The sequence below is a fragment of the Apteryx rowi genome, unplaced genomic scaffold, assembly GCF_003343035.1.
Source record: "Apteryx rowi isolate R43461 unplaced genomic scaffold, aptRow1 scaffold_150, whole genome shotgun sequence".
Classification (NCBI taxonomy): Eukaryota; Metazoa; Chordata; class Aves; order Apterygiformes; family Apterygidae; genus Apteryx; species Apteryx rowi.
This window is the reverse complement of record NW_020447753.1, coordinates 1,146,880-1,159,544: the sequence shown is the minus strand read 5'-3', so window position 1 is coordinate 1,159,544 and position 12,665 is coordinate 1,146,880. Positions and strand designations below refer to the sequence as shown.

At 36.3% G+C, this 12,665-nt stretch overlaps 1 protein-coding gene across 3 annotated transcripts in view; it reads left to right on the top strand.

Moving 5' to 3' along the window:
* The window catches only part of VWA8 (von Willebrand factor A domain containing 8), a 197,648-nt gene that overhangs the window by 133,144 nt on the left and 51,839 nt on the right, over positions 1-12,665 (top strand). For all 3 annotated transcript variants that reach the window (XM_026058921.1, XM_026058919.1, XM_026058920.1), the window contains 6 exons: positions 648-764; positions 1,247-1,311; positions 1,412-1,537; positions 2,277-2,386; positions 4,456-4,610; positions 6,364-6,565. In XM_026058921.1, the coding sequence (XP_025914706.1) occupies positions 648-764; positions 1,247-1,311; positions 1,412-1,537; positions 2,277-2,386; positions 4,456-4,610; positions 6,364-6,565 (775 nt within the window). The remainder of the gene's footprint in view (positions 1-647; positions 765-1,246; positions 1,312-1,411; positions 1,538-2,276; positions 2,387-4,455; positions 4,611-6,363; positions 6,566-12,665) is intronic.

The following is a 12,665-nucleotide window of genomic DNA, read 5'->3' as shown; positions in this document are numbered from 1 at the left end:
TTGATCCTTTAGAGTCATCCTTCTGTCTTCCAACAGCCATCCTACCTCTGACACTCCGTCAGCTGTCTGAGGGTGCAGCTCATAGAAGGATTTTCACATACCAGGATTTTTAATAAGCTCCTAGGTATCTGAAGTATTAGCTATGAGAGAAGTACTGAGCCATTCCTTCTCTCATCAGTTTTATGTATAAGTATATAATATAAATAATGGATGTTTCAGAGTAATGCTAAGAAAACATATAAAAACAGAAGCTAAATATTTTAGTAACATGGCAGAACAAAACTGATATGTCTTTTACCTGTAGTTAACTGCTAATGGCTGCCTTAGGTGACTTACAGCTTGGGTATGTAAGCTGTACTAGTCCACTTTCTAGAGCCTATGCAAAAATTAATGTGAGCTGTAAGATAAAAGAATATGGAAAAATGGAAATATAATTCCGGTCCTTTAGCATGTATTTACTTGTTCAGTTAAATTTATCCATCAACTTTCAAATGATCCAAGAGCATTCAGCCTACATTTCCCAGGAAAATCCATGTTGTCTTTTCAAAGCGTCTTAGGTTGCTAGATTTGCAAAGGTGCTTCATATAGATTTGATGTGGTCTCTTAAATGGGCTTGAGATGAACACAGATCTGCTTTCCATTTACAGAGTAACGTTGTGTTGTTGCTGGATACAAACAATGGTGCCCTTCGCCGACTTTTGCTCTTACCAGATACTCAAGAGACTCCCAAGAAAATATCTTGGTGGAGCAGCAAGGAAGAGACGGTGAGAAGTAGCACCTAGCTATACTATACCAAATTAATTTGGCACTTAAAGCTCAATATTGGAAAAATTGCTCCAGGATGGTTTCTCTTACTGTTTTTAGAGCCTAAGCACTTAATTGTTTCCTCCTGTGTATATTTAAATGCCTTACACAGAAAATAGCAGTTATGGAATGATGATAGATATATAAATAAGTCATACTGTCTGAGGATATGTATCTTTAAAAAAAAAACCCTCTTTGGAAATAGAACTGGGAATATCAGAACATTTTATTACGAAGGATTATGTTCAAAATAACAAACTCAATTATGATGCAATTATATGACTTGGGACAAGGGGGGATAGATAGCATTTTGAGACATAATAAATGTAGTGAATGATTCTAAGTAAAGGAAAAATGTGGTACACTTTCAAAGGAGTGAGAAAAACTCACTCTGAGATTGATCTAACAAACCCTGACTGCTGTATGACATATTTTTATACAGAGCAACTACAAAATGTGCCGAGAGTTTTCACACAAAAACTGGCTGGTGTTCTACAAAGAAGAAGGGTGAGAGTTAAATTTTATGCTTTTATTATACTGATTTTTAGTAGACCTCCTCATGTACACCTCTATCTAATTATTGTTTTCTTGGCTTCCAATTTTACAGAAACCACCTTGTTGTATTGGATGTACTGGAGGGTCAAACTCATACCATCTCACTTCCAATCAATCTCAAATCTGTTTTCCTGGTGGCTGAAGATCGGTGGCTGTTGGTGGAAAACCAGACGAATCGGTCAGTTAAGCCTGGTTTTCTTTATGGTATTATTTCTTGTTTGTGTTCAGGTTATGTTCAGGAGCTTCACTTCTGGTCTCAGACCATGTGGTGCCAGGTATTGTATTAGCACCAAATAAATTATGAATATTTGAACATGCAGATCAATGTTTGCATGCACAGGTATCTCACAAGAGAGACACAAAAGTTGCTTTTTTGGCTTTCATGAATGGCTAGACACGTACAGTTGGTGTTTCAGATGCAGATTTGGTGAAATTGCAGGTAGGCATGCAAAGTAAAAAATACAAAGGATATGCCTATCTAAATATATGCCTCTGAAAATCTAGAGTAGGTTTGACTGTGTGCATGTTAATTTCTGTTTTTAAGAGGTGGTGTTGATCTTTAGAAATGAGAATGTTAGTGGACTTAGCTTTGAAAATACAGCCCCATAGTCCAGGATTAGTGCCTGCTTGCTTTACTTCATAGTCACATGAAAGAAATAATACTTTTCTTTCTTACTTTTATATACTTGCGCAGCAAATAAAAGTGTGTAAATAGTTACCAGAAGGCAAATCTGCCTCTGGCTGGCTCACCCTCTCCTATCTCACAGATGTTTGGTAAATCATATTTAGTTTTAGGAAAAGGTGTTGATAACCTTGTTATATAAACATAGAATGTTTTTGTTATTTCAGAAAATTAAAGTCTTTGTTTAGAGTTACAGATTTAATCGGGAATTATTATAAACATGTATCCTTTACAGGAAATTTCTTTTAACCAAGCGTGCCCATATGGAAGCTGAAGACAGTGAGGTCTGCCAGCTGTATGCACTGAGTGAAGAGCCAGCTGACATGGGATTTGGCTTAACAACAGGTATTGAATGCAAGCTTGACTTGTTCTTTTTTTTTTTTTTTTTGTCATTTCTGTGTTTGCAGCTGCACAAACAAGGCTCTTTTACTTTAAAGGTCTGAGTAACTTTCTTCCTGATTTTTTTTCCTCCCCTTATCATGTTTAGTTAATAATAATATTTCACAAAGCATGACAAATTCTGTGCTCAAACTTCAGGCTGTTTGAATAAAATAACTTTGTTTCATTGTAACATTTAGTAGCCTCAGTCATGGACTTGTAGGAGAGCTACAAGGATACAGGATGGAAAAGAACAGAAGACAGCTAGGCAGGAATTAGAACATAGGAACAGAAGGGATGAAATATGTTGATGAGTCCAGTCTGTACACTGTTGTAGGTGTGCTCTACACACTCAGACGAGCTAGAAGACATTTCCCAACCCCAAAATATGTAAGAATATATTTTCCCAAACATATAATAGGCATACTCTTAATACAGAGCAAAAGCCACAGTTCATAAAAGTGTGCAGAAGGCTGAAGCCATCACACCTGTGTTATAAAATAGGGGAGATTTGTTCACTGAAATTCACAGATGACGCTAGAAAGTGAAGCATGTTTTATGCTACAGAAAAAGGCAGAAACCGCCAATGGTCATCATTCTGCGCTGTAAGAAAATGGGATAACATGTCTACCTTCAGATTTGATGGCAATTTCAACCCTGAGCATTTGGTCAAGGTACACAAAATCTTTAGTCTACCTGGTTTAATACCACTAGAGTATATGTACATCTTACCTAATAGTTTATAGGCTTTGGCCTATTCACAGTGTGTCTAAGAGAGAGGGGAAAAATAAAGAAATCACTTTATATGTATTAAAGGGGGAAAAATTTCTTCTTGGTCCTTGTGGCAGACAAACGTAAGTATGAAGAATAAGATTAACATAGTGTAAACATGATACAAGCAAATATTATTGACAAACAACAAATAAGGCTTATTTTACACAAACAACAACAAATTGAATACCAAGGACTTATCACTGCTTAAATACCCAGGATCCTTTTTATCCGTTGTACAGTTTACTCTATCAGCTTATCAAACTCCATCAGAAAGCAGTAATTTCCTTCCTCCTACTACCTTATTTAGAAACCATTATAGAATGTTATTCCTCAGATGGGTAGAAACCTTATTATAATTTCCAATCTAGAAGTATTTGTGAGCAATTAATAGCTGCCTGCTTTTCGTGCTATTTTTATCCTCTTTTTTTTTTTAATCTTCCAATATAAAAAGTCATCATATTCCCTCTTCACTTTTTCCAAATCATTTACCAAACCCAGAATGTAACATCTTCAGCCTGTTCTCACTCTTGAGGCAGAACTCATGGAGAGGAATTAAGAAAATGTAGACCAGTTTGGGTTTTCCACTGACCCAAACCAGTAGCCCATTCATCCTCTGAGGGAAGAAAGATTTTCTCCTGCTGCCAGGTAAAGGAGATAGCATGCTGATTCAAGAGAAGCAGTGTATGCTGCAGAGCTAAAGATACTGGGTTCTGACTGTGTTGATAATTTGAGGCAAGGTAAAGTGTTGTTACATTTGCACAGAATAAAAGTTGGTTTTCCTTAGCTTAAAAAGAAAGAAAACTAGACCATTATTACCGTAAATCTGTTACAAATAACATAAATATTTGATTGCAAAGCCAGAGACAGTCACCAAGAAATGTCAAATTGACACTTACCTGTGCAAACCTACATTTTGCCTCTTCGTGCATTTGCTTGCTAGCAATCTTTAATGATATGATCACATGCTGTTCTATTCCACAGTATTCCTCCCTCATTTGCATAGTAGAGGGCAAAATTAAGTGTTACAAGCAACTACAAAACTAGTGTTTCCTGATATAAGCACTTAACTTTACAAACATAACATTATTTCCTAACCTTTTTTTTCTATGTTATAGTGTGGTATAATCAAATTTTCTGCTTTTTAGGAAATTTATGTTCAAAATAATAGCAATGATTAGTGCTCAGCACTCATAGAGTTAATATTGTTTCCCATTGCACATCTGGATTTAATGATTTTCATTTTGTTTAATTTCCCTGTTTAGCATCAGAACTGTGTGTGCCACATGCAGTTTCAAGTGACCAGCTATCTTCAGAAAACCTCAGTGCAGCTGTGGGACAAAAGATCAGCTCCCCCAACAGGATTTTCTCAGATGAACATAATTATGCTACTATTGTTATTGGTTTCCCAGACCTCTTGGTAAATACTCAGCGTTATTATACAATGAAGTAATATGATCTCATTTGTTCTGTAACCAATTAAGTACCTGTTCACCAAATGATGTGGAGGAAGAAGGGAATGACAGTAAATGATCAGTTTGTGGAATGTATATTATTTGTTGCGATAGTCTAATCTAAAAGGACTTCAGAGGAGTTTGAAAAAATAAAAGAAACCAGGCAACATAATATCCGGTGTAAACAAAATTCATTGTAGGTAAATTTCAAATATTGCTGTTTAGAGGAATATTTTATAAATAATGTGCTTTGATAGATTTTTTAATTAAATATAACTACTCAGAAAAATGATAGTCATTTTGGACTATTCAGTGTGAACTTTTGCTCAGTGTGCAGCATTTATCAGGACTCTGGATTTAAGAAGAAGAAACAAGGCTATAACCCCCTTCACTATTTATTGTTGTGATTAAGTATAAATACTGCATGTAATTGCGTTCACTCTGTTTCCAAAAATCCTGTGACATAAATAGAAAAGGACCAGAAAGGAAAGTGAAACTTAACAGTTTACTGACTAAGGCTGTAGCAAGGAGTGGAGATAAACACAGAGGACATAAAAGAGGTGCATTTAATTCTTTCAATGTATTTTTATTTACTATTTAGTGATACATAAAGAGGGTGATGTTTATAGAATAAATGATTGTGTGTCATGTTTGCATAATATGTTGGTGCAAATTAGAAAATTTCACTATTAACCAGAATGAATTTTGGAAAAGCCAAATGACAGAAAAAAATACTCTGAAATCCAAATATTTCATGAAAATACCATATATAGTAAGACATTCTCTGTGTCCTTGCAGTTAGTTTTTGATTTTTTTGTGATTTAGATTTATATTACCAGATTGATTATACTTGCTCCTTATTTCATGTGTATGTTAAAAAAACAGTTGTGAGTTCATTATTAGGCAAAGGAGGCAGCCTAGAAGAGGGAGTGCTACAGATGCTACACCCCTCAGGACTGGGGCCCTGTCTTTCCAGACAGTGTGCTTTTAACTGTGGTTTTAATGTGTTTAACTGTGAATGTTGAAGAATGAATGCTAAAGGTGAATGCTAGGGGTGGAAAAAAACTCCATATTCAGACCCCTAAATCCCCTAAGTTTAGGTGTTGATGGTGTAGGTGTTTACATATGAGCAAGGTATCCATGCTCTTATTTATAGTAGCAATGCTCAGCTGACCAAATGTAAAGGTATTAAAATCAGATGATTTGCTCTGTAGACCCTATTGATTGGGAGATGAAGCATCTGGCTCACATGTAGATACCTACATTTACGTCTCTGAACATGGAGCTGAATCTGAGCCTTAGTGTCTACTTTGGGATTCAAGACTGAAATATCTGTTTGCATTTATCTAGAATAATGAGAATTTAGATTATAGTAATAGTTCACTATATTAAACCCTTTTATATAGTTTGGTTCCAGATGAGTCTATTTCAATGCTTCCTGCTCCTGGTTTGATACAAAAAAAGTGTTGATTCAACTCCAAATCATCTGCCTGACTTACTGAAGCTAGTATAGGTGGTCTGTTGTTTGTCACTCCTTTATAGGTAGTTTTAATGACAAAATAATCCAGGTCTTTTCCTTGTCCTGTGGTGACATGAGAAGTAACTACAGTAGCTACATTTGATTTGAAATTGAATGTGAAGTGGAACTCATCAAGACAAGTTTGTTCATAGGTTCAATAACAGAAACTTTTTATTCAACAGAATCTTTTTCTCTTGCAGTCTCCCAGTGAAGTGTATAGCTGGAAAAGAAACTCCTCTCTGAGTCGCAGACATGCTTCTCCTTCTGATCCATTTTATTATGGAGCCCGGAGGAAAACAGGAGCTGCAAAACAAACCAATTGTGTAACTTTATTGGCTTCTAATCAAATAGTCAGAATTTTAGCACCCGGAGATGTGCCTTTGAAAGACATTTACCCAAAAGGTAAGAGGTTCATATACTTCCACTGCAACGACTATACACAGTTGTTTTTGTTTTTTAAACTGCAATCACTCATGAAATTTTACAAAGCATTTTTAAGGAATTATGAAACAAGTATCTGAGGAGAAAATAGAGTAGTCACACACATTTTGCTAATTTTAAAATTAATTCAGACCTTACTAAACATGCTAAATTATACCTCTGAGGAATTAATAGGCTGCCTACACTGTGAGTATTCCAGTAGATGGGATCTCACTCTGCTCGCACTGGGAATCAGCTACAGGAATGTGATTGTGACAGTTCAGCAATGAATCTGCACCAGTATTCCCAATCTCTGCTTGGTGTCACACAGGCACACAGGTTACAATAATAAGAAATGCCTTATTTGTCAAACCAATTGTCTAGCTCAATTTTCTGTTGCCCTCTTGGGCAGTAGGAGAGGCTAACTAGGGAGTGCATGTGAGCCCAGCCACTTTCTTCAGTTTCTTTCCCCTCATACTTCCTCAGCCTTCACAATTGTTTTATGAGGGATGTTGGAGGGGACATCCCAGCCTCAGGCTTTTAATCTCCTTTTATGGACCTGTTGTCCATGAATTTGTCTGGTCCCTTTTTGAACTTGTCTGTCTCCACAGCAAGTTCACAAGTTCGCTACTCTCTGTGATGAACACAGAAGTGCCCCTCCTTCTAGCATTGCAGGGTTTGGTGTGTAACAGTTCTGCATTCATCTTACCTATCCCCTTCATGATTTTGTAAACCTCAGTCACTTCTGCCCTCCGCCTTCTCTTCAAACTGAGGAGACCCAGGCTTTTTAGTTCTTCTCGTGTTCAAGAGCATGAGCATCATTCATGTATAGCAAAACTGTCCTCCTGATGAACACAGGTGTAGGCTGATGAAACAGGTGTAGGCTATGGACCTTCAGACATTTTTATGCTGCTCTGTCAAGCTTTCTGTTACCATTGTATCTTTACCTTCTTTAGCCAGAGTGACTAAAAATGTCCTAATGAATGCCAAATCACAGAATTTGTGAGTTTTGCATTAATTACCTCTAAAAGTCTCCAAAGAAAGATCACTACCAGAAAAAAATCTGAAATATTTGTTTGTGGTAGATTGGCAGTTTTTTTGAATTCATCAACACAAGAATCTTTTCCTGATTTGTGTTATATGAACTCTTCATCGTAGAATAAATTGTTTTATTCTAAATTAACCCACTTTTCAGAAATAAACAATTTAAAATATCTGCCCTCATTTAACACAGATTAACTTCCCTTGTAGAGAATTCCTTTTAATTTATTACAAAAAGGATAGAAAAATAGTTGGCTGAAAATATTTACTTGACTAAAGAAGCAAAATCAAGGAAATAAACAGGATAGAAAAACGAAGTTACCTAGATTTGCAAAGGAAGGGTTAACTTTTGAAAAGTTTAAACTGAATAAAACAGAATTAGCATCAATATCTTCAAACTAATTACACCACCTCAAGCTGTAATCCTGTCATAGTTCATAAACTATTAAATGATCAGACTGGGTTAATTTTTTGCAGGCAGACTGAAGTGGATGATATAAGAATTCAGAAAGGAAATCTTCTAAGCTTTTGTTGAATTAGTTCATTAATTTGGGAGGGAAGGAGAGATACAGTGCTTCCAAACGCAACCTAAAACTGAGATCATTAAGGAGGTATTTATAAAAACATTTTAAGTTGCTGTGTCATATTAGCAATTTATAACACTAGAGTGATATAATTAAAAGCCAGGGGACATTTTTCATGAAGGGAAGAAGCCTGGATACCAGTGACCTGAGCAAATTCTCTGTCTGAGAATTGGCTTCTGTCTGACAGATCAGTTTCGTTTATATCAACTGAACAAGATATTAACTTTTTTCCCTCAAGTGTGGTGAAATTTTCTCATGAATAGTGATTGATAGCTTTAAATTTATAGAAAATTTTATGAGGTATAGTTTGTAATGTGCTTTGGGGCCGTTTAAGTTGAAAGATTCCAGGCTTTCTTTAAGATCATTATCATTGATTTTTTTTTCTAAATCACTTTTGAATTTATGAATTGCAGAAATTGATCCTAACTGAATCATGTTTAATTTGACCTTACCGATATGATTAAATTAGACCTGAGCAGGACTCTAGGTTTTCTATTCAGCCTTTTTTCAGAATTTCAGACATATTTCTTTTTTCAGTACATGGTTAGTTTTCCCCATGGGGAAGGAACTACCAGTGGAGTCCTGCTACTCAGCATGTTCATGAAAAGCCTGGAAAAATGAGCGAACAATGAAGTGACACTGTTTGCTGATGATCCTGGATGTTATTCATGGTAGAATGGGTTCTCCGTGAAGAGTTATAGGACTATAATGCTGACTATGCAATAAAATGGCAGATGAAATTCAGTATAGATAAATATAAAGTAATATACGTGAAGGAAGAAAATCAATCCTAATTCCCCATCTAAAACGATGGTCTGTGACCATTACATCTCAGGAGCATGATTTTGGAGTTATGATAGACAGTTCCATTAAAATATCAGTTCAAATCTCAGTAGCAGTCAAATGTTAAGAATTATTAGGGGAGGAGCAAAAAAAAAAGACAGAAATTCTTTGTGCTGTTGTCTAAATCCATTCTTGTTCTGAATCTAGTGCTGTGTGATTTTGGTCCCCCATCTCAAGGTGGCAGATAAATGAACTGGGAAAAGTTCAGACAAGGGCAACAAGGATGAGCAAAGCTGCATCAGCCAAATCTCCTGAATGTAGAAACAAGATGAATAAAGTGGTATATAGTGGAGTTCTACAAAATCACACATGGCATGGAGATATGGAAAAATCAATAATTTTACAATCTGTCACTACCAGAGCTAGGGGGCAGCAGGTGAAGCTAGTAGGAACATCATCAAAACAAACACAAAGAGGTGGTTTCTCACACAAGAAGGAATCAACCTGTGAAACCCCTTGCCAAAGTATGTTGTGAATGCAGAAGCATGGATCCTTGGGAATATTTGACAAATTCATGGGAGGTTACCAAATATATAGAAATAAAAATATAGGTACTGCATCCAGCTCCTGGATTGGAACTGGTTGGTGACTGAAGGAAAATACTGAATATGCTTGCCCAGTTTTTACGCTTTTCAAGCTCTAGCTACTCTCGGAGACAGGATATTAGGTTGGAGGGACCTAGTATTGCCATTGTTGTGCTCTTAAATTCATGGCATGAGTCCAAAATCTTTCCAAGTGAAAACAGGGAAGAGAGAAGGAAAGAGAGATATGCATTCATTGGACACACTTGGAAGGTGAGATTGTAAGATACAAGTTTTTACTGTGCCTGATTGGGATCCAATATTTGCAACCCCTTCTGCTAGGCTGTTGTTTCCTCTGAAGTTTGCCTCTCAATCTACTGATTCACAGACTATTTAATTGAATGTAAATGTAACTGCTACCAGTAGCTGCTTAGCATACTGCTATGGAGCCTTGGAGGTTTGAGTATTGCCCATTCCTGTGTGCTGCGTAACTCAAGGGTGGCCCATAGACAATTCCTATGTGCTTTTGTTTCTGTGCTGGAAACCTATAGTTATTTACCTACAAATAAGTTGTATAAGGCTTCATTCTTAAGCCTTTGGATCCTCTCCTGGGAGATGATATAGTGAAGCAAAGGCATCATGTTACATAGAATTGAGCATGTGGCAGTCCCTTGGTGTTCTTGCACTAACGTCTTATGTTGCTTTGAGAAGTTGTTTAATGTTCTTGCTTCAGTTTGCGTATCTGTCAGGCTTTTTTCCCCATCTTCTTGGACAACTGGTCAGTTCTGGCACACGGCCTTCCATTTCTATTAATAATTCAAAGTACTCAGCCAAACTCTAGCACACTCCAGTACATATTACCAAAGCTGTTCCAGGAACAACAAGCAAAGAAATTGTTTCCTTTATGTTTTATTGGAACTGTAAACTAGGGTAGTAGTTGTGTTTGAAAAAGAAACTATAACAAGTAATAATTTCCCCAAAGACTGCCAGATAAATATATGGCCACAGAGTATAAACTCAGACAAGATCATGGCAGAATCCAACAAGTAAATATTAATGTTTACTCTAAAAACAAGGCTATAGAAATGAGGGCTACTTGAGGGCAAATATTTACTTTGCTTCTCAGCAGTCTCCATATATGAATTTAAAATAACAGACTATTACTGAGTGTATACTCTCTGTTAGTTACTGGAACGACATGTAGTGTAACACACAGAATTACAGAAATAACCTCAATACGTCATCTAGTCCATCTATTTGTATAGGAATAGGATGACACATGTTTAGACTCTTCTTCACTGATGTTTGTCAAACCTTTATCTTAAAAACCTCAATTGAAAGAGATTCTAAAGTTTTCCTGAGGGGCCTATTGCAATGCTTCGCTCTCCTTGTATTATAAAAGTTCTTCATAGTATCCAGTCTTTTTTGCTGTAAAAGAAGCTGAATTATTCATCTTACCTTCACCCCATCAGGGTAATACTGCCCTCTTTATGAAAGTCTTTTAAATACTATGGGATGTGTGTTTTATTTCCTGTAGTCCTTTTTTTTTTTTTTTAGACCAAAAAGTTAATCCCTTAAATTTGACCTTACAGTCCATCTGTTCAAAACTTCTCACTGCATTCTTTGTCACCCCTGGGATTATCTTGTGTGTTTACATTTTCCTTTAAGTTTGATGTCTAGAACTAGACATCTGTGCTGGAAACATATAGTTATATAGAATACCTAGAGGTATTCTCCCTCAGGCCTCAGCAAAAGAAGAATAGTCACTACACTTGTTTAGATCATATTAATATATGCATATTTGTTACATGTTACATATTTGTAATATATATATTAATACATTCATATTAATATAAGGCCTGACTTTTTTTTTCTATCCTGGCAGCAGCATAGCACCATTGRTTCGTACTTTGTATGTTGTTCATTGTAAGATCTTTGACTGCCATACTGAGGCCTGGGCAGTTTTTCCTGTGTTGCATTTAAACATTTGCTTTTGCTTTCTTTAGCTTCCTATTCTGCAGTCCTTTGTCTTTTCCTAATTTAATTTGGTTGATTTGTGTTATCTCTCTAATCTATCAAAGTAATTTTTAATTCTTATTTTATGGTTCTACCCCTTCTTGTTCAGTATCATCTACATGTTCTGGATCTTCATCAGAATTTAATGTGCATTTTATTCTGCATTTACCACCTAGAGAGAGAGCACATTTATAAAGACGAATACAATCTAGGCAAACCAGAAAGTGCTGTGTCACCCACAAACCTGTAATTTTTCCACCATTTTTGCTACTTCTTTTGTGTTTGATATTTATATTTTTTACGAAAGACCAATAAGGTCAGCATATATGCTACTGTAGCTAGCCTAGGGTGCTCCTGTGGGTTATTCTTTACTTGTTTGAATGTGTGTGCTGTATGCAAGCACCCATACTTCTGCAGGTAACAACAGGTTCTCCTACAGCTCAAGTAAGTGAAAGATATGCTGTTCCAGATGAAAATCTAGAGTTTCATCTATTGAGAGTGGTATTTTGTATCCATATCATGCAGTGTAATTCAGTCTTCTGGTTTCCCTTCTGCAAGGCTTAGTCCTCCTGCTCCACGCAGGTGAAAGCCAGCTCCTAACTGAAAGCCCCTTCTGCACCCAGGCAGAGTAGGCTCACCTGTCTGCAAAAGCCAGTATAGACAGACAGACACACATACACATGCACACACACAGGCACTCTCTCTCCTATATTTCTGAGGGAGGAAGCATAGTATTAGCAATAAATAATCATTAAATGTTCTAATAAACTAAATAGTAAATGCTTGATAGTCTAGGGCTTTTTACTATAAATTTATTTAAGTCTTTGCATACTGAGAATCTACGTGCAAGAAAAGTGGTTCAATGTAAGGCAAAAGCACTTGGTTTAGTATTCAGGTGGGAAATATAAGCACACAGTTTTGAAATGTTCCTCAATACACTTTTTAAGTCAGACATACAGCTGACATTATCTTCTGTGACAGAAAAAAGCGGTGACTTAGGCATTGCAATAACACCTGCTTGGTGCTTTTGTGAGTAGGACTATATTTGGGTGTAATTTTGACATCTGCTGTACAAAT